Genomic DNA, 17,965 nt, shown 5'->3' with positions numbered 1-17,965 from the left:
AATTACAGTACTCGCAGAATTCAACCACCCCTTGTTTATCAATGTTTGACTTCTCGCCCTCGCACGACCCGTTTGTCGCAATACTGTTTAATGATGAAGACGAGGACTGCTTTGAAAAAATGTTAGGAGTGACTTATGGTGTATTTAATGATTTGAGTTTCTTGATCGAGGAGGAAGGTCTGGTCGCTGAGTCAAGTGAACATGCTGAGCGAATGCTATCCGTCTTTCTACACTTTCTCGTCTCAGGGCGCTCGATGGAGGAGGTCGCCGAGAAATTCAAACAGAGTCTCGAATTTGTCTAAACTTCAATCAAAGCGATTTCGGAGAAGGTGTTGATATTACGACAAGAGTCTGAAGCGGATTCTCCATCCCGAAGCAAGAACAGCTCATTCGGCCGTTATTTTCAAGATGTTGATGGTATCATCAAAGAATTCCCCGTGAAGATCGAAGGTCCTAGAAACCAGTCGGCTCTCGGAACCTCGGAAGAACATTCAGCCTACTTTCTGCTAGCCATCGATTTCGCCCAGTGCGTGAAGTACGTTTCAGCAGGGTCGGAGGCCGCGGTGCACAAGCGCGTCGCTTTAGCCGATGCTTTGCGGAATGGGCTTGATGTCCCAGATGATAAATTTTACATCGCAGAAACGAGTTTTGGCGATACGTCGTTCATCGTGACTCCGTACGACAACGTCCGCTGCAAACTAGATGAGTTTGAAGGAAGCGGGGTGAAGCCACAGAATAAGGAGGAGCTATTCAACCTCGCGCACGCACAGCTAAGCGACGTCGCGACGCAAACCATAAGAGAGCTTAAAAAGAGGTTTCTCATCTTGGGCAGCAATAAATATGACATGACTGAAATGAGGGAGATAATCTCTCTCTGCAGTTATGTCTACCACATCATTATAACTGAGGAGGAATATTGATTGATATAATGCCAGTGGTGAGAGCCTTCTTCCGGTACATGATCATGTTTGGTTGATCCTGTGGCAAAGATAAGAGTATTCAGTACATGTGGCTAAGTTTATTGTATAACAGTGACTCAAATAACAACAATTCTTATAGCAGAGTAAAAGAATAAACAGAAACATACTCAGTAGTAGACTGAGAAATAGAAGAAATAAAAATAAAAAGAACTCCCAACCTTCTACCTGCGCCGCACGCTGCCCAAACTTCTTTTTCGCAGTAAAAATTTCTCGAGCCTCTCCTCCTCTTCTCGGCCCAGCACAACTCATTTCCTCGCCAGATACCAGAAGAGAACGATGGCAGAGGTCGAGAAAAAGATAAAGAAGCGGAAGAGGTCATCTGTCTCAGCTCCGGCTGAGTCGGAATCACCCAAGAAATCCTCGCTGGCTGCTACAGAGGTTAGCAAAGAAGCCGCGACCGTCTCGCAGTCGATCCTGTCCGAGATCCCCCGCCAGGGCGCATACCCGCCGTCGAGCGTCTCCGTGCTCGGCAACCCGCCGCCGTCGCAGTGCTTCTTCCGCGTGTCTGCAGAGCTGTATCTGTCTATTGCGCCGATGTACTCTCTCTCGCCGCTGCAGGGCGTTCGGGCGCAACATCTGGATCCGCTCACAATGACATATTTCCATCCCGTCAATGGTATAGTGCTGGCCGTGCTTGACGTATCAGTCGATGAGAACGCGGGTGCTAGGATAATCAACGAGTCTCCCTTTGCATTTGCGTGGGTCAACGCAGAGTTTCTGGTGTGGAGACCAAAGCGAGGAGACATTTTACAGGGAAGAATCAACATGCAGTCGCGCAGTCATATCGGTCTCTTGGTCTGCGACGTTTTCAACGCAAGCATAACTCGCGACCGGATACCACCGAAGTGGAAGTTTGTCGAGAATGATTACAACAATGAGGAGGAAGAAGAGGAAGAAGAAGAAGACCGCGACGCAGCTGGTCTCTTGATCAGCGGCGACGATCGACCGGCCGCGAGCAAGAGCTACGGTAGCTGGGTGGATGCGAAGGGAAAGAAGGTCGACGGCAAGCTTACGTTCGTCATTGAGGCCCTCGAGACCTCTGGAAAGCTATTCTCGATCGAAGGAAGTCTTTTAAAACTGGGTGATGTCAATAGCAAGGATCTGACGGCACCAGGAGCCAGGGCCGATTAAGTGTGCTAAAAATTTTGGGATCTCTGTTGGCTAACAGAGGATAAGAAAATTAGATTACTCTTTCTGTACATTATTTCAATTGCTTTAGATGTTTATTTGCATGATTTTTGGAAGACAAAAATGTGTCGGGGGTTTCGTTTCTTGAAAGGGTAGATTTACGATGACCAACAATATAGCTCAACTTTTCATAAATGCTGCAATTCAATTCATTATTTTCTTTCCTCGCGCAATGAACCCAATAGATATATACAAAAGATACTTTTATGACCCCATGATACCCAAGAAAAAAAAACTATGAACTATACATGAACTGCCTGCACCTTAGTTGCTCTCAAAGTACTGGAGCAAGAAGTCACGCTCAGCAGACTGCTCACCCCAGTCCTTGACAACAACGCACGAAGCACCAACGACCTTGCGAGCGTTACCCTCACGGTCAAGAACGCCTTGATTCATTCAGTTAGCAGCCGTTCTCGAACACTAACAACAGTATGATAGATAGAACTTACAAAGACCAGCCCACTCGCCCAACTTCTTGGAGTCAGAGACCTTGATCAAAGGGATCTTGTTCTCGGGCTCAGCGCAGAGAGCCTCAATGAGCTTGACGTACGACTCCTCATCGCAAGAGTCGCAGAGGACAGCAAGGTGGGCCTCACGGCTATAGATTGTAAAACACGAGGTCAGCAATCTCGTCCATGATTTATTCATATCATCAATCCCCTCTTCACGACTGATCTCTGGGCGATGATCAATTGAATCAAATTGCCAAAACATACCGGCCAAGAGCCTTGGAGGCCTCACGGAGACCACGGGCAAGACCGTCGTGGATGAGAGCCTTGCGGAGAACACCCTTGAGGGCCTCCTCGACGGTCATTCCACCAGCGGGAGCGGAGGCCTCGACCTCGACGATCTCCTCGGCGGCGATAACTTCCTCGGTATCAGACATGTTGAATAAGATGAATTAAATTTGGATTTTAAGTAACGGGACTTCGTCGACAGAGAGATGTGATGAAGCTGCTCAGTCCTGTGGAGAATTCAAAAGGGAAGACAAAGACGAACAATTTTCGATATAGCTTCCCACGCCCGCAAACCGTGCGGCTCAGCGACGGTCTATAGTTAAGTGTGACTGCGTTTTTGCAAGCCCTAACAACCCTATAATAAGTCATACATTACATAATGATCAGGTCTAGGGTATCTTTTCTGATCAGTGCCCTTTGTTTACTTCCCGGCGCGATGCGATACAAGAACACGTCTGGACGAAGGCAGCTCTGCAACCGCGCAACACGTAAACAAGCAGCACAATGGCCCAGCCGTCGTCGGGCACGACCTCTCTTCTGACGGAGCATTTCGAGTACCCTCCGATTGCTCTTCTGGACGACGTGATCAACGCCGTCAATAATATTCTATACAAATGCACAGCAGCCATTGAAGCATTTCTGCAAAATACCCCACCTTGCAAAGATATACCAGACGAGGAGATCGAACTGGGAACCGCCAAACTGGAGACTTTATTAGAAGGAATAGTGGACCGCAATTTTGATAGGTATCGTGCTGTTCTTTGTCTTGTCAGTTGGTGATCTTCAGTCACGGTTCTAACGTATCACGACTGATCAGATTCGAGCTCTATGTTTTACGGAATATCCTCGCGATTCCCGACGATGTCGCCGATGGCTGGATGAGACTGTCACATCACAAAGTACGTTCTGTATAGCTTACTTGTGGTTGTACGTTTGGCTAATACCTCATAAAGGGAATCGACTTTTCAATATCACACGCGAACCTCGATAACAGGCTATTAAATCTTCGGAAAACGCTCCAAGCCTCATACTACGCCAATGAAAAGCTTAGGATAAAGAGCCGTCAAAATAGACAGTTGATCACAGTTCTCAAAACATATGATGCAGCGCTGTCCTTTCTGCGACGTACGAGTGGTGTCGCGCCTATGGACGAGACGGTGCGCTTCCTGATTGCACAAAGTAAGGAGATCCAGCTGCGAGTCGCCAGTCTGCGCAGGCTTGAGGAGAATTCGACTGTCGAGCTCGGCGGAGAAAGCAAGTTACCGGTCAGTTTGCCTGACGAGGGTGTTGCGGCGTCCGAGCGTGATGTGTATATTGAGAAGATGACGGCGATGATTGTGAACAATACCAAAGAGACGGAAACAGAGGAGTGAAGATGGTACAGCTGCTGTACCTTGTATTTTTAGTTTTACCATTTCGGGGGCGTTGTCTGAGAGTGGGAGTTTACTGATATTTGTGTGTCAATTACGGTAACGACTTTTTATGTTCAGGTTTGGAATATATGTATATTAGCATGATTACGACGGAAGAGGAGGTTATTTAAATGAACAGGATAGATCATGATGAACTAGGACGGTACCGAATGTAATGCTCCACATTGTAAAGTAGATAAGTAAGAAATAATGAAAAAACAACTCCCGTTTCCCAACTCAAGAAAGTATAGTGAATGCAAGTCAATCCCAAGAGAACTGTTTTGTTTCCGTATAGGCCGGGAACGTACACTAGATTTGATAGGAAACTGTACAGATTTATTTAGATCGTATCTAATGCTTCTCACTTCTCAAAAATGCTTTCTCCACGCTTCTTGGCCTCGAAGTTGATCTTGCCCTGTAGATATGTCAATAATAAAGATCAGATGCCGCGATAAGGATAGCCCGGGTACGTACCTCGAATTTGTAGGAGGTGTAGAGAAGAGCACCGGGGATGGCGACGAGGAAGATGAGGGCATAGCGAGCGTTCTTGGGGGTCCATCTGTAGTAGGCCTCGTAGTTCTCGCGGAGGGCTGGATATAGTGTGTCAGTCGCCCATCCAACCACAACAAAGACCCAGAAAAACCAAAACAAAGCGAGATCAACGGCAAAACAAAGCCCTTTATTATCGGTAATACATACTGTAGTGTCTGTCGATAGCGGGATCCCGGTGAAGGGCTGGTATGATGTTAGCATGCGCGAATGATAATATCGGGAAGCTCATTGGCCGGATTCGTCCCGGGTGCGGGAGGCAGCGGAGGAAGTAGCGGCAAACGAGCAGGAAGATCAGTGTGCAGATAACGTACTTGTAGGTCCGTGTCCACCAGCCATTTTTATCTATAACCTGATACAGAGAAGTAGACAACCGAGGGGATAGAGAAAGAGGGCGGGTGCTGGATGCGCTAAATGCCCGACCTGGAGTGTGGTTTGCTCTGCTTTCCGCGCCCATTCACGTGACTTTGAATCACATGACCGCAGCTGAAGTGCGGCGCGGCGAGATGAACGGACATTGAGATGAAGGACGACCGACGACGAGCAAAGTCGGCGCTCGAACCTCGAGGCTGATAAGCAGCGCGAGAAGAGGCCGAGCGAGTGAGCAATTGGGCTCTTATTCCGAGCAGCGACAACCGCGCAGTAGAGAAGTAGGCAGACCGTAGACAGCAGCTGTTACCCGGAATATTTAGGCCGATCGGTGGAGTCCAGCGGGCTGCGTACGTTGCAGCGGGCGTATTGGGTCCCGCGATAGCAAAGCGTGGGCCGGGTTCGTGACGAGCACCGTCCTCTCCTCCTCTCCTCCTCTCTTCCTCCTCCTCATCTTCCTCTTCACCAGCCCGCGTGTCTGCTTCCGCCCGCCGTCCATTCATTTCTCCACCCGCATTCGCTCAAACACGACCGCAATGTCTCTGCCTGAGAACACGACCCACGTCTGGACCACCCTCCTTACAAACACAAAGTACCTACCTGGTCTCCTCGCCCTCGAGTACTCCCTCCGCAAGGTCGGCTCCAAGTACCCCTTCCTCGTTCTCTACACCTCCACGCTCGAACCCGAAGGCCACGCCGCCCTCGAAGCACGTGGTATTCCTAAGCGCGAGATCGCCTACCTCCTGCCCAAGAGCCACAAAGACTATGGCAACGACGTCCGCTTCTACGACTGCTGGTCGAAGCTCCAGCCCTTCAACCTCACCGAGTTCAAGCGTGTCGTCCAGCTCGACTCCGACATGATCGTCGTCAAGAACATGGACGAGCTCATGGAATTGGAGCTCAACGATACCGACCGTATCTTCGCCGCATCTCACGCATGCACCTGCAATCCCTTCAAGAAGGCCCATTATCCCAAGGACTGGTAAGTTCACGACAATGCCCCATTTCCCGCTTCTCTTCCTTCCTTTCCTCGCCACAATTGTACTAACACTTGCTTGCTTGTTTCAGGGTTCCCGAGAACTGCTCCTTCACTCACCAGCACGACACCCCTGATGTTGCCCAGACCGAGGGCGCGCCCACCAACACCGGCCTCGCCATCTGCAACGGTGGTCTCCAGGTCGTCAACCCGTCGAAGGACTCCTACGACAAGATTGTCGCCGCCATGGCATCTCCTACCATGACCGATAACTACGAATTCGCCGACCAGTCCCTGCTCTCGGACGTCTTCCGTGACTCGTGGGTTCCTCTCTCATACAAATACAACGCCCTCAAGACACTGCGCGACGTCCACAAGCCAATCTGGCGCGACGAGGAGGTCAAGAACGTCCACTACATCTTGACCCCCAAGCCATGGGATCTCCGTGATCCCGAGAACGAGCTCTTCGAGTGGTGGTGGAAGATCAACGACCAGCGCCACGCTGACGAGAAGGCTGCAAACGTCTACGACGGCTTCTAAAACTGTTTTACTATCTTTGTGACTACGTGCAGCCTGTAACCGTCAGCTGTATTTTTATCTCGTTTGTAACATACTGTTTTACTAGTACCTTGCTTTTTCCCACATCTTAAAAGATTGATTATATTTCTAAATTTGCTCGCGTTCCTTTGTAAATTTGCTCATATCATCCTCGTTTGTTATCTTACAAATCGGATCCTTCCCTCTACTGATTCCGATATACGAATCGACAACTTTCACATCATTGACACTAATTTATCCGTGCGATAATTGACGTTTCATCAACTCTCCCTTTTGTATTTCATATGCAAATAAATTAGATTGAAAAAATGTGTAGATAATGAACATGTGTAAAAAAGAAAAAAACCAGTACAATTGACCCGACACCCCGCCAAAAAAACAACATCATTCAAATGAACAAAACGGGAAATCCACAAAACACAATCTCGACTCTAGCAAAAAAAGTCAAACACTGCCTGATCTGAATCCCGTTTTCTCCATGTGCGAAATCGCTTTGCCGCAATTCACACCGCCACGCTACAAAACAAAGTCCGCACTGCATGCTCTAAAACCAATGCCAGGCAGCCGTCATGAACACACAACAGACTTTTCCCACGCCCACTCTCTTGCGAACGTGTAATCTTGCATCCTTTGACATATCGAACTCAACCAACATTTACCGGCTTCGGTACCAGAGTCTAGTGATCTTCTGGAGTCTCATCTTCTTCTGCAACTGCAGAATTCCGTACATGAGAGCTTCCGAGGTAGGCGGGCATCCGGGAACGTAGACGTCGACAGGAACGATTCGGTCGCAACCACGGACGACAGAGTAAGAGTAGTGGTAGTAGCCACCACCGTTGGCACAGGAGCCCATAGACAGCACCCTAATTATAAATCCAAACGTTAGTCCGGATCACAACTATCAAGTAAGATAAACACTCGTACCATCGGGGCTCAGGCATCTGGTCGTAAACCTGTCTCAAAGCGGGAGCCATCTTGTTTGTGAGGGTTCCGGCGACAATCATAATATCGGACTGACGCGGCGAGGCACGGAAAATAATTCCCACACGATCCTGATCGTATCTGGGACCGGACAAATGCATCATCTCGACTATAATAAACAAATTCAGATTAGAGCCCGATTACTACCACTCGCAACCAACTCCCGCGCTGTTTGAAGCTCCCGCGAGAGAGGATCTCGTCTGTCGTAACATACCTGCACAGCACGCCAGACCGAAGGTCATGGGCCAGAACGAGCCCTGACGAGCCCAATTCGCAATAGCATCAAGCGTAGTCATAGCATAGTCGATCACGTTCTGAGGCTTGCGCTCCGAAGGCAAGGGGTAGTCTTTGGGCAGCGCCGACTTGGACACGACGACCTGCTTGTCTGGCTTCGACGCCGATGTCGAGGCCGAGAAAGTACGCACGAGAGCCTGCTGGCTCGGTCGCAGCGGGACGAGCGAGCGCGAAGCAGCGAATGATGGGAGCCTTATCATCTTGAGTAGAAAGCTGATCTTGGACAGGCAAAGGTGTGAAGGTCTGAGTTGTGAAGGCTGAGGTCGCGAGTTCGGGGAACCTCTGCAAAACGAGGGTTTCTTTTCGGGTGTTGCTGATTGGCCGTCAACACCCTAACCCCCTAAATACCAGTTTCGGCAATTACAAACATCCTGGCTCATATACGGACGGCTGCTTGTTTGTTGATCCACATAACTCTATAAATCCAACTATTGTACAATCACGATAATAAAAATACATCCACACAGTCATTCAGTCGTCATCAGTCCTCCCGCTCTTCCTGTGACGGTCCTTCAGCTCTCCCGTGACAAACGATAAATATAACGGGACCTCCATCCCATTCTTCAAACAGTACAGCTTCATATTGCGCGCCTTGTCCTTCAACTGCACCTGGTTTCTATCTTTCAAAACCTCACTCACAGTACCTCCCGGCCCGTACATCTCCAAAATTGCGCTCCATTTTGGCCCCTGTACCTTCTCCAAACCCTCCAGTAGCGCTGTCTCTTCCTCCTTCGACCATGGCCGCCGCTTGTTTGCACCTCCATTAGACGCCCGGTTTCGGGGCGGCTTTGACCTTTGTCCGTTCCCAGTTGACGCCAAAATACCCTCTGAATGCTCACCATCATGGACGCGGGTTCCGGATATAATCTCGTTCGCAGCCGCATAAGCCTCTTCCGCGCTTAGTATTCCTTCCCCGCTGCCATTGACATTCACGGAACCTGCCTGCCCCACCGACGAGCCCAGATGCATGCTTGGATCTACAGGTATATCTGCGTCCACATGATGTTGCATCGATGAGAGATTCGGTATGACTGGCTCAGCATGCACAACTGCAGCTTCTTCGCCATACGGGTTGACATCCACTGAATCCATATCCGGAGCTCCACCCGAGACTGTTCCGTCCGACCCCAGCGACATACTACCTAACCGCTTCTGCTTCTTGCTAGATGGTCCAGGAAGCGCGATTATCGAAGCATAGTTTTTCGCCACATAGTCATTGATATCCCGCACGAAATTAGTCCAGGGATATTTTTCAGACAGCGCCTCATCGTCTGCAGGGTTAGCCAACTATACAAATAAAAGAAGGTCAGTAAATCGATCTCGATGGCAAAAGAAAAGTTTTGGTGACATACGATCTCTTTCCTGCTCTTACACCGGGCAATAAAATCAAGCTCGCCCGCGCTCAAGACTTTGCCCGCACCCGGTCTCCGATCTAGAAAGATCCGCTCTAATTCATCAGGAAATAGATCATCAAGAAGCTGCTCCCTCGTACGTTCCTTCTGACCCAAGCCCGAAATAAAAGACTGGGTCTTCAGATCAAGGTAGAGAGCGCCCTGTACCTTGAGCAGGCGACTGTTCTCGGGCACAAAAGAGTCGATGAAATATTTATCGAGATGGAAGAAGCCGGCAGGGCAGATACCGTAGACTGCAGTAACAAAAGTAGCGAGATTGGCTTTGCGGATAGTGGAGCAATAGCGTGGAGATTTTGAGAGGCCCAAAGCGGTGGCGGACAAGAAGAAATCAGTAGTATAGAGTCGTTTTGTTTCTGTACGCAGTTCTTAGTTAGTACCCCATCCCTCGTCAGAATGATACAAGGGAAACGCAGCATACGTTCAAACAGAGAATTTAAAGTCCGGAAAGCTTGGCCCTGATCGCTCTCGGGCTGAGTAACAACAGTATACGCGCTTTCATATGCCCCGCGCCCAAGAGTAGCAAGGATTTGGTTAGACTGTAGAGAGCGCGAATTGGTCAGTAGATTGGCATCATTGCTATTCTCAACGGAGCGCCACTCACGAGATTATCTAAAATCGGCATGCTCTGCATTTTGAGCTGCATTGAAGGATCATTGGAGCCTGTGAGCTCGTCGAGAGGATAGTCAAACACCGTTTGTAGCTGGTAGTGCTGTTGATGGTGTTGTTGGTGTTGTGGTTCATGGTGATCATGGTGATCAAGAGCACCGAGGTCATCAAACGCGGCGCCGTCATGGCCCTGGACAGACTCCAGCTGATCAGCGATAAACCGGAGCTGCTCAGCATCGTTCATCTGGAACATGTTCTCATCATGACCGCGTTTCTCGCCGCGCGGTGACTGAGGTGCGTTTGCCTCCTCAGAAGGGTGAGGATCGAGACCCTCGATCTCGGCGGCTATCAAGAGAGAGGTGTTAGACTACAAGAGAACAAGGCTTCTTGTGTTTGGTCAGAACAGGTCGCGTTACTTACTTATCATTTGTTCGTCTGTTATCAAAGTAGGGTTGTAAATCCGGGGTAGAAGGAGGGCTTCTGCTCGTATAGGGCGAACTGTGGTAGGGTTCAACGAGGACGAGATCAGAGCGATGGAGAGCGACGTGAAAGTTAGTGGTCGGTTAGCACCATATAAATCACATGTTATATGCGTTTATACAGTAGCCGATTTGGTGCCATATATTGTCATTAAATAGTGACATTTATTGTATTCTTCAGTATTCATTCAATTTTGTATACTATTATCGAAATCTGAAATTTACTGCATCGAGAAATTGCCAATCCCGAAAAGTTGCGGCCATTTCCGATGTTTCCAGGCCTCGAAACTATCTCCAATGCGGCGAGCAAACTGAAAATCTCTGGGAGAGCGGCGCCGCTTTTGTCACTGATAATCTCTACTATACAAGGGTCGACCATTCAGTCTTCAAGAAATAGGAGCGCCTCAATACTTTCCTCTCGCCCGTTGGTGAATATAATTGAGCAGTCTACTGTGATTTCTACTGTTTGCGACTACACAGCAAAATGGAGATGCTAAAGAGAGCGATATATGGACCAGATCCGGCCGAGCAGGTAAGATAGTGTCTACTGCACTGCGATCGCAATTCAACCTTAGGATACGCCACAGAATATCAACAGGACTGACTGTTTGCCTATATGTCTAGATGCGAAAGTGCAACAGTCTGTTACGGAAAAACGAGCGTCAACTGGAGAAGCAGGTTACAAGTCTGGCGGGTCTCGAATCGAAAACAAAGTCGATGATCAAGCAAGCTGCAAAACGTGGCGATGTATCATCTGCCCGGATTTTGGCCAAGGAGCTGTACCACGTTCGACAACAGCGCTCGAGACTATTCAAGTCGAAGGCACAGCTACAGTCGGTAGGTATGCAAGTTCGGGAAGCATTCGCAGTCCGCAAGATCCAAGGAAGTATGAAGGCCAGTACCGGCATAATGAAGGACGTCAACACACTAGTACGCATGCCGGAGCTATCAGGTACTATGCGCGAGCTGAGCCAGGAGCTCATGAAGGTATATCATTCGAATCGCCTTTATCTATGTTAACGTACTATCGTTGCTAACCAACGTCTATCGCATATATATAGGCTGGAATAATGGACGAGATGGTCGGCGATACGCTTGATGGTTTAGACGAGGCAGATGATACTATGGAAATGGAAGCCGATGCCGAGGTAGATGCTATTCTCTCAGAAATTACCGGTGGCAAGCTGGGACAGGCAGGTGCTGTACCAGACAGCGTACCGGCCGAGGCCGAGGAAGAAGAGGAAGAGGAGGCCGATTTAGACAGTATGCGCGAGAGACTACGGGCGCTGCAGAGTTAGTGGACTGGTTTCTGATGTTCAATCTACAAGTAATACACATGGCATATCAAGCATAATTAGTCCATTTTCAGTTGGTCCCCCATTGAGAGCTCAGATAAAGCTGGGTGCACAATACAAGGCAAGGCTGACTCCTCACGTGACTGACACACACGTGACATTGCGCATTTGTAGAAATTAGAGTTCCGGAAGAAAGAAATTTTAAAAAAACTCCGGGTCTCCTCAACATCAGCAAAGAACTAAAGCCACCCGCTCAATGAGTTTTCCTCTCCCCACCCAACTGCTTAGATTTTCTGCTCCTGAACCTCGTTCAACCTCTCGCAGAGCTTCTTCCGTCATATCCCGGTTAGCTCACGAAAAAATGGTTGCAGATATCCCTTTTAAGGCCTCGCAGGTCTCGGAGGACTTCCTCGCGAAGGCCACCCTCGTCGCGCCCTTCCCTGTTCCCGAGAACATTTCTGCTCTCGATGGACCGACTTATGTGACTCCTCAGACGTTGGTTGAGCTCTCCACTTATGCTCTCTCTGATGCCATCTTCACCTACTCGCCAGAGACCTTCGGCTTGGACTCTGATATTGCGGCCTGGAAGACTGCTGACCAGCCCAACGGCTTTGGAACTGTTCCCCTCGTCAGCCAGCTCGAGACTCGCGCTGGCGCAGGGTCTCTTCCTTTGGGGTACATTCTTTCGTCGAGCCTCTCGCGCAAGCACGATACCGCTACGCGTTCTATCGTTGCTTCGTCTGGATCTCTTCCCGCGCTCTCCCCTGTGCTATCTGAGCTCGCCTATCTGCCTTCGCCGCCCTCCCCCATTGTCTTGAACGTTGCGGCAATTGACTACTCTCCCGTCTCTGATGCGTTTGTCGTTGACTACATCACTGCTCTCAACGCTGCTCGTGAGTCTGGGCTTGCTCTTGTGACCTCGTCTCGTGTCTCTGAGCTTCAGCACATGTCTCTCTATGCCTCCTTGCTTTCGTCGGTTCTGCCTGCTGTCCATCTTTATGACGGTCTCCGCCTCGCTCGCGAGAGCCAGCGCGTCGTCGACGTTCTCGGTACCAAGCGTGTCAAGGACATGTACGAGGATATTCTCTCGTCCCAGGACAAGACCTTCCTCCGCGCTGACCCCGTCATCAAGGCCAGCCGTCTTTTGACTGCTGTCAACGCCGAGTTGGGCACCTCCTACCGCTTGTTTGAGTACGAGGGTCACGAGCAGCCCGATGTTGTGCTTGTCCTTCTCGGCTCGACCGAGTCGGCTGTTGCGTCTGAGGTCGCTCTCAACCTTTCTGATGCGGGCGAGCGCGTCGGTGTCTTGACCGTCCGTGTTGCCGCCCCGTTCGGCGAGTCGCAGTTCCTCAACGCTCTCCCGCGCTCGACCAAGCAGGTCTATGTCTTTGGCCAGGTTTACTCTGAGGCTGAGGTTAAGGACCCTGCCTTCAAGTCGTCGATCTACAGCGACATCTTCTCTGCCGTTGTCATGTCTCCTGACTTCCCGGCTGGGTCTCGTCCCAAGCTCATTGATCTGAAGTACACCCGCGAGGAGCAGACCATGACTCCCAAGAACTTCATCTGGATCTACGAGCAGATTCTCCGTGGCTCGCAGGCCATCACCATTTCCATCCCGGAGGAGGTCACTGCCAACGGCTTTTCTACCGTTGCGTCCTTCGACTTGCTCGAAGACCAAGACGTTTCCCAGGTAGTGTTCTGGTCTGCTGACGACAGCCCGCTTGCCTTCTCCCCTGTCAAGCTTGCCCAGTTCTTCTCGCTCGACACCTCGCGCAACACTGGATTCTACTCGACCTTTGACAACCAGACCTTGGCTGGCATTGTTCAGTCGGAGCTGCGCTCGTCCAAGCGCATCATCGACTCGACCTTCGCTGTTACTAATGCTGATATCGTTGTTGTCAATGACGACCGTATCTTTTCTGCGTACAATGTGGTCGATGCGTTAAAGTTCGGAGGCTCGCTTCTTGTCAACACTACCGACAAGTTTGAGGATCTCGTCAAGAAGATTCCTTTCCCGATCAAGAAGCTCTTGACCTCGAAGGAGATTGTCGTTTACACGATCAACCTTGCCGATGTTGCCGACTCCGCCAACGGCGCCGCGGTCAGCCTTGCATCTCAGATCGCTGTCTTGCGTACCGGAAACCCCACCGAGCTCGCCGAGGCGTACATTGGCAAGCTGCTTACTCTCAACCCTGACTCTGGTCTCGACGCCGCCGCCGTTTCCGAGCTGTCGGAGAAGGTCCAGGCTGCGCTCGTCAAGGCCGAGGTTCCTTCCGCTTGGGAGCTCAGCGACGATGAGCCCACTTCGCTTCCTATTGCTCCGGTCTCGGACAGCTTCACTGCCAACGAGGAGAAGTTTATCGAGGAGCCTGTTGTTGATGTCGAGACTTACCAGACTGCTGCGAAGACTCTTGCGTTCAAGGAGGCATACGAGTACAAGGCTGAACTCCGTCCTGACTTGCCTGTCCAGAACTTTGTTGCCAAGGTCCAGGAGCTCAAGCGTCTCACTCCTTCGTCTTACGACCGTAACATTTTCCACATCGAGTTTGACATCACTGGAACTGGCTTGAAGTACGAGATCGGAGAGGCTCTTGGTATCCATGGTCGCAACGACTCCGAGCTCGTGGCCAAGTTCATTGCTGACTATGGCCTCGATGCTGATGCTGTCGTCCTTGTTCCGTCGCGTGAGGATCCCGATCGTTTCGAGCAGCGTACTGTTTACCAGGTCTTGCTCGAGAACCTTGACATTTTCGGCAAGACCCCGAAGAAGTTTTACGAGTCGCTTGCCGAGTATGCCACTGATGAGAAGCAGAAGGCTCATCTTGTGAAGCTCTCCAGCGCTGAAGGTGCGGAGGAATTCAAGCGTAGAGCTGAGGAGGAGACTCTTACCTATGCTGATATTCTCATCGAGTTTGACTCTGCTCGCCCCTCGTTCGAGGAGCTTGTGAAGATGGTCAACCCGCTCAAGCGCCGTGAGTACTCGATTGCGTCTTCGCAGAAGGTGCACCCGAACGCCGTGCACTTGCTCATCGTCGTCGTCGACTGGGTTGACAACCTCGGCCGCAAGCGTTACGGTCAGTGCTCGCGCTACCTTTCGCAGCTCGAGATTGGCTCTGAAGTTGTCGTCTCTGTTAAGCCTTCGGTTATGAAGTTGCCTCCTTTGACCACTCAGTCTATCATTATGAGTGGTCTCGGAACCGGTCTTGCTCCTTTCAAGGCCTTTGTTGAGGAGAAGGCGTGGCAGAAGGCGCAGGGTCACGAGATTGGAGATGTCTTCTTGTATCTCGGATCCCGTCACCAGAAGGAGGAGTACTTGTAAGTTTTATGCAAAGCAATGTCTGGTTTACTGTTCTATGGTTGTAATACTAACACGAATGATGTATAGGTATGGTGAATTCTGGGAGGCTCATATGGCTGCTGGAATTATTACCCATATTGGTGCTGCTTTCTCGCGTGATCAGCCTGAAAAGATTTACATCCAGGATAAGATGCGCCAGTCTATCGACAAGCTTGTCCCGGCTTATGTCGAGAGCAAGGGTGTCTTCTATCTCTGCGGGTACGTTTTAAACTGTTTTGTGAAGGTTCTATTGATAGTGAGACTAACCGATTGTATCATAGTCCCACCTGGCCCGTGCCGGACGTTACTGCTGTCCTGGAGGATGTCATCATGGAGGATGCCAAGATCCGCAACGTCGAGATCGACACTGCGAAGGAGGTTGAGGAGCTCAAGGAGAAGAGCAGATATATTCTCGAGGTCTACTAAATTCTTGTTGCTTTGAAATACTTAGAGTGCACAGTCCGAGATATCTTGGTTTTTAGTTTTTCTGGAGGATGCATTTTCTAGACAGACAATAGTATATGTTGTGATTGTGTTTATCTATGGGAAGCATATAGTTCTTAGATGGAATATCATTGAATAAATTTATAAAACACAATAGGTCCAAATTAAATGTTTATGATATATACACGTACGCCACAAGAAAACACCTTGCAAGCAACCGAATCGAACATCTCTATAACCGGCAAATAAAACATCACTCTGAAACAAAATCAGAGCATTAATTTCCATTTTCTAGTCGAACGCCCTTCTTCATTATTATTCGTGACATATGCTCTATGATAGCTGGAGGGTAACAACTTCCACCGAGTTCTATTGTGTTTGCGCTTGCGATTAATGTTGTTGCCACCCGCCCAGAAATATCTCGGTCGGTGGATAAAGACCGAGAAAGGAATCCAAAAACTGATAAGGATGAGAAGAAAGAAAACAAGAGCCAGAAGAGAGGAGAAACTGGCGTCTATTCAGCCAAAAACTCGGCGATTTCTTCGTCGCTCTCGTAGTTGGCCTCAATCTCGGCTTGCCGTTCGTACCGCTTCTCAATCTGCTTCATGACGTTCTTCTGGCGCTTGCGGGCATTGCGGCCCCAGACGTTCTTGACAGTCTCCTCCTCGAACTGCTCGTCGACATCTTCCAGGCTGAGTGCTTTCTTGACTGCCGCCTCTCGAGTCTCAGCGCCGGCTTTCCGGTGCTCGCGCTTCTGTAGCTCGGCGCCGATTTTCATGAGGTAGGGACGGAAGAGCATGTATCCGGTCACAATTATAAATATAGGATAGTAATCCTTGATTGTGTAGTCTTTGAGGTGGTCGAAAATCTTGATCTCCATGTTGATGGTATGTTGCGATTATTTCGAGGAAGGCTTTCGAGTGAGCGGGTAGGAAGCGGTAGACGGGAATTCTCTGCGAATAGTGGTATATCCAAAAGAAGAGCCTTGTTCAGCGCAAGGTATTGTCGGGGTGGTGGAATGGCGAGTGGAAGTAATGCGCGCAAGTGGACGGAGGGAAAACGCCGGCGTTTTCTATGTTCTCCAAACAACGGCCGAGGACAGAAAAACAGGTCGACTTGTATTCTTCTGACATCCGTGTGGCGCCGATGGGGTATTGTGGGTGTCAGTGCACCTTATAAATATATAGCTTAGTCTGGACTCACAGACCCTGTTTAACCCCTCGGTTGTTACGGCGATTTGGGTTTCTCTCGGCTCGTTTTGTTTATCTCAAAGTCTAACGCGTGCGCGACGCGATCTGTTCCTGCGTCCCAGACAAGTTTATACAAGTCGCCCATCAGTCCTCAGGAAAACTTCTTTGATACGATATTTCGCTTTCTCAGAAAATGCCTTCTGCAGATATGGACCCTGAGCTTCAGAATGTGAGATAAACCCAATGGAGCCAATGAACGCGACAACAAGGCCTTCTATTATCCAGATCGTGCGCTGACTTTGAGTAATTTCTAGAGGCTGAAATCAGCGGTTTGGTATACAGGTAATACGCATTACTGCTGCTTAGTTTTGAAACCAGTGCCGGGGTTGACTTTGTTAAACTATTGTAGTTGGCAAGATTGTTGATGAAGCGTGTGAGAGTCTTGGGGTGAACGTTACACCTCAGTATACCGCTGCTCTGACAGAACTGGTCTACGCACAAGCAGGTGTGTTCTGATGATCTATATAGCTTGACTGTATGAGTTTGTTGCTAACTAACTACTAGTGACACTTGCTACTGATATTGAATCGTTTGCATGGTTGGTGACCTCTCTCAAATCGCTACTTCTGCTCAAGACACTGACCTTCTAATCATCTAGGCACGCAAAACGAAAGACCGTGAACACGGATGACGTCCTGATGATGTGTCGACGAAACGAGGGATTAAAAGACGTTCTTGAAGAATTTGTGGAAGAGCTTGAGGAGCGGAAGCGGTCAGCAAAGGCGTCAAAGGCTGGCCACAACTAGCTGCGTTGAAGTCTTGGTCTTTGTCTGCTTTTGCTTGGGAATTACTGGCGTTTTGTTGTTTTGTTGTATATCGTTGCCTATTTAATGCATTATGAGCTATCAATCAATGATCGGTGTGGTTTTAGTCAAGCTGGACGTGTAAGAAGCTGTAAAGTCATGATCTTGTCGTAGTAGAGCAATTCGGTGGCCGACTGTAGTGGACCGTGATCTGTGGTGCGCACACAACCAACGATCTGATGTAAAAGGCGGGGCGCATCAACAACGTCTTCCGCCATCCCACTCTCGCAACTGCCCGTTCTGATCCGTCCTTCTGATTACGCCCAACAATCCGAACCTTTCTGTTTCTGCGTGG

General features: G+C 49.6%; 11 protein-coding genes across 11 annotated transcripts; 6 read left to right on the top strand and 5 right to left on the bottom strand.

The window, feature by feature from the left end:
• Positions 1–1,070: 1,070 nt before the first annotated feature.
• On the top strand, positions 1,071–2,279 carry BZA70DRAFT_272877 (uncharacterized protein). Its single transcript, XM_064911746.1, has one exon. The coding sequence runs from the start codon at positions 1,257–1,259 to the stop codon at positions 2,109–2,111; it is 855 nt and encodes a 284-aa protein (XP_064771121.1). The 5' UTR covers positions 1,071–1,256; the 3' UTR covers positions 2,112–2,279.
• Positions 2,280–3,167, bottom strand: BZA70DRAFT_272876 (50S ribosomal protein L30e-like protein). Its single transcript, XM_064911745.1, has 3 exons — positions 2,885–3,167; positions 2,618–2,766; positions 2,280–2,554 (listed from the first exon to the last, which is right to left on the bottom strand). Exons 1-3 carry the CDS (start codon positions 3,052–3,054, stop codon positions 2,433–2,435), a joined length of 441 nt encoding a protein of 146 aa, XP_064771120.1. The 5' UTR covers positions 3,055–3,167; the 3' UTR covers positions 2,280–2,432.
• Positions 3,168–3,365: 198 nt separating this feature from the next.
• On the top strand, positions 3,366–4,461 carry BZA70DRAFT_272871 (Mis12 protein-domain-containing protein). Its single transcript, XM_064911744.1, has 3 exons — positions 3,366–3,651; positions 3,723–3,804; positions 3,859–4,461. Exons 1-3 carry the CDS (start codon positions 3,410–3,412, stop codon positions 4,276–4,278), a joined length of 744 nt encoding a protein of 247 aa, XP_064771119.1. The 5' UTR covers positions 3,366–3,409; the 3' UTR covers positions 4,279–4,461.
• A 217-nt stretch (positions 4,462–4,678) lies between these two features.
• Positions 4,679–5,205, bottom strand: BZA70DRAFT_287407 (uncharacterized protein; the record flags this gene model as incomplete). The annotated part of the gene is made up of 4 exons (XM_064913948.1): positions 4,679–4,732; positions 4,792–4,907; positions 5,017–5,052; positions 5,181–5,205. 4 exons carry the CDS (start codon positions 5,203–5,205, stop codon positions 4,679–4,681), a joined length of 231 nt encoding a protein of 76 aa, XP_064771118.1.
• A 216-nt stretch (positions 5,206–5,421) lies between these two features.
• Positions 5,422–7,005, top strand: BZA70DRAFT_34273 (nucleotide-diphospho-sugar transferase). The gene is made up of 2 exons (XM_064915049.1): positions 5,422–6,217; positions 6,304–7,005. The coding sequence occupies exons 1-2, from the start codon at positions 5,772–5,774 to the stop codon at positions 6,749–6,751; spliced, it is 894 nt and encodes a 297-aa protein (XP_064771117.1). The 5' UTR covers positions 5,422–5,771; the 3' UTR covers positions 6,752–7,005.
• A 1-nt stretch (position 7,006) lies between these two features.
• Positions 7,007–8,411, bottom strand: BZA70DRAFT_34239 (uncharacterized protein). The gene is made up of 3 exons (XM_064915047.1): positions 7,965–8,411; positions 7,694–7,859; positions 7,007–7,632 (listed from the first exon to the last, which is right to left on the bottom strand). Exons 1-3 carry the CDS (start codon positions 8,242–8,244, stop codon positions 7,425–7,427), a joined length of 654 nt encoding a protein of 217 aa, XP_064771116.1. The 5' UTR covers positions 8,245–8,411; the 3' UTR covers positions 7,007–7,424.
• Positions 8,368–10,647, bottom strand: BZA70DRAFT_272858 (telomere repeat binding factor-domain-containing protein). Its single transcript, XM_064911743.1, has 5 exons — positions 10,483–10,647; positions 10,058–10,407; positions 9,875–9,992; positions 9,397–9,809; positions 8,368–9,331 (listed from the first exon to the last, which is right to left on the bottom strand). The coding sequence occupies exons 1-5, from the start codon at positions 10,487–10,489 to the stop codon at positions 8,516–8,518; spliced, it is 1,704 nt and encodes a 567-aa protein (XP_064771115.1). The 5' UTR covers positions 10,490–10,647; the 3' UTR covers positions 8,368–8,515.
• A 249-nt stretch (positions 10,648–10,896) lies between these two features.
• On the top strand, positions 10,897–11,910 carry BZA70DRAFT_272857 (Snf7-domain-containing protein). The gene is made up of 3 exons (XM_064911742.1): positions 10,897–11,073; positions 11,166–11,528; positions 11,603–11,910. The coding sequence occupies exons 1-3, from the start codon at positions 11,026–11,028 to the stop codon at positions 11,837–11,839; spliced, it is 648 nt and encodes a 215-aa protein (XP_064771114.1). The 5' UTR covers positions 10,897–11,025; the 3' UTR covers positions 11,840–11,910.
• A 287-nt stretch (positions 11,911–12,197) lies between these two features.
• Positions 12,198–15,599, top strand: BZA70DRAFT_235711 (uncharacterized protein; the record flags this gene model as incomplete). The annotated part of the gene is made up of 3 exons (XM_064910348.1): positions 12,198–15,151; positions 15,222–15,392; positions 15,455–15,599. The coding sequence occupies 3 exons, from the start codon at positions 12,198–12,200 to the stop codon at positions 15,597–15,599; spliced, it is 3,270 nt and encodes a 1,089-aa protein (XP_064771113.1).
• Positions 15,600–15,772: 173 nt separating this feature from the next.
• BZA70DRAFT_272853 (protein trafficking Pga2) lies at positions 15,773–16,811 on the bottom strand. Its single transcript, XM_064911741.1, has one exon. It carries the CDS (start codon positions 16,495–16,497, stop codon positions 16,132–16,134), a length of 366 nt encoding a protein of 121 aa, XP_064771112.1. The 5' UTR covers positions 16,498–16,811; the 3' UTR covers positions 15,773–16,131.
• A 189-nt stretch (positions 16,812–17,000) lies between these two features.
• Positions 17,001–17,613, top strand: BZA70DRAFT_287401 (kinetochore component CENP-S-domain-containing protein; the record flags this gene model as incomplete). The annotated part of the gene is made up of 5 exons (XM_064913947.1): positions 17,001–17,036; positions 17,122–17,149; positions 17,217–17,312; positions 17,372–17,405; positions 17,466–17,613. The coding sequence occupies 5 exons, from the start codon at positions 17,001–17,003 to the stop codon at positions 17,611–17,613; spliced, it is 342 nt and encodes a 113-aa protein (XP_064771111.1).
• Positions 17,614–17,965: the final 352 nt, after the last annotated feature.

The sequence above is a fragment of the Myxozyma melibiosi genome (genome assembly GCF_037950935.1).
Source record: "Myxozyma melibiosi strain Phaff 52-87 chromosome Unknown BZA70scaffold_1, whole genome shotgun sequence".
NCBI lineage: Eukaryota > Fungi > Ascomycota > Lipomycetes > Lipomycetales > Lipomycetaceae > Myxozyma > Myxozyma melibiosi.
The sequence above is the reverse complement of the archived record's forward strand: the minus strand, read 5'-3'. Positions and strand labels throughout refer to the sequence as shown.

What these genes read in the sequence shown, in the direction of transcription:
- BZA70DRAFT_272877 (XM_064911746.1), top strand. Translation starts at nt 1,257, where the DNA reads ATGGCAGAGGTCGAGAAAAAGATAAAGAAGCGGAAGAGGTCATCTGTC.
- BZA70DRAFT_272876 (XM_064911745.1), bottom strand. Translation starts at nt 3,054, where the DNA reads ATGTCTGATACCGAGGAAGTTATCGCCGCCGAGGAGATCGTCGAGGTC. An exon ending in GCCTCCAAGGCTCTTGGCCG is followed by an intron (nt 2,767 to 2,884) that starts GTATGTTTTGGC and finishes TACAATCTATAG; the next exon opens with CCGTGAGGCCCACCTTGCTG. An exon ending in GGGCGAGTGGGCTGGTCTTT is followed by an intron (nt 2,555 to 2,617) that starts GTAAGTTCTATC and finishes GAATGAATCAAG; the next exon opens with GCGTTCTTGACCGTGAGGGT.
- BZA70DRAFT_272871 (XM_064911744.1), top strand. Translation starts at nt 3,410, where the DNA reads ATGGCCCAGCCGTCGTCGGGCACGACCTCTCTTCTGACGGAGCATTTC. An exon ending in GTGGACCGCAATTTTGATAG is followed by an intron (nt 3,652 to 3,722) that starts GTATCGTGCTGT and finishes ACGACTGATCAG; the next exon opens with ATTCGAGCTCTATGTTTTAC. An exon ending in TGAGACTGTCACATCACAAA is followed by an intron (nt 3,805 to 3,858) that starts GTACGTTCTGTA and finishes TACCTCATAAAG; the next exon opens with GGAATCGACTTTTCAATATC.
- BZA70DRAFT_34273 (XM_064915049.1), top strand. Translation starts at nt 5,772, where the DNA reads ATGTCTCTGCCTGAGAACACGACCCACGTCTGGACCACCCTCCTTACA. An exon ending in GCCCATTATCCCAAGGACTG is followed by an intron (nt 6,218 to 6,303) that starts GTAAGTTCACGA and finishes TGCTTGTTTCAG; the next exon opens with GGTTCCCGAGAACTGCTCCT.
- BZA70DRAFT_34239 (XM_064915047.1), bottom strand. Translation starts at nt 8,244, where the DNA reads ATGATAAGGCTCCCATCATTCGCTGCTTCGCGCTCGCTCGTCCCGCTG. An exon ending in CGGTCTGGCGTGCTGTGCAG is followed by an intron (nt 7,860 to 7,964) that starts GTATGTTACGAC and finishes TGTTTATTATAG; the next exon opens with TCGAGATGATGCATTTGTCC. An exon ending in CAGATGCCTGAGCCCCGATG is followed by an intron (nt 7,633 to 7,693) that starts GTACGAGTGTTT and finishes ATTTATAATTAG; the next exon opens with GGTGCTGTCTATGGGCTCCT.
- BZA70DRAFT_272858 (XM_064911743.1), bottom strand. An exon ending in TTTAAATTCTCTGTTTGAAC is followed by an intron (nt 9,810 to 9,874) that starts GTATGCTGCGTT and finishes AACTGCGTACAG; the next exon opens with AAACAAAACGACTCTATACT. An exon ending in GTAAGAGCAGGAAAGAGATC is followed by an intron (nt 9,332 to 9,396) that starts GTATGTCACCAA and finishes TTATTTGTATAG; the next exon opens with TTGGCTAACCCTGCAGACGA.
- BZA70DRAFT_272857 (XM_064911742.1), top strand. Translation starts at nt 11,026, where the DNA reads ATGGAGATGCTAAAGAGAGCGATATATGGACCAGATCCGGCCGAGCAG. An exon ending in GACCAGATCCGGCCGAGCAG is followed by an intron (nt 11,074 to 11,165) that starts GTAAGATAGTGT and finishes CTATATGTCTAG; the next exon opens with ATGCGAAAGTGCAACAGTCT. An exon ending in TGAGCCAGGAGCTCATGAAG is followed by an intron (nt 11,529 to 11,602) that starts GTATATCATTCG and finishes GCATATATATAG; the next exon opens with GCTGGAATAATGGACGAGAT.
- BZA70DRAFT_272853 (XM_064911741.1), bottom strand. Translation starts at nt 16,497, where the DNA reads ATGGAGATCAAGATTTTCGACCACCTCAAAGACTACACAATCAAGGAT.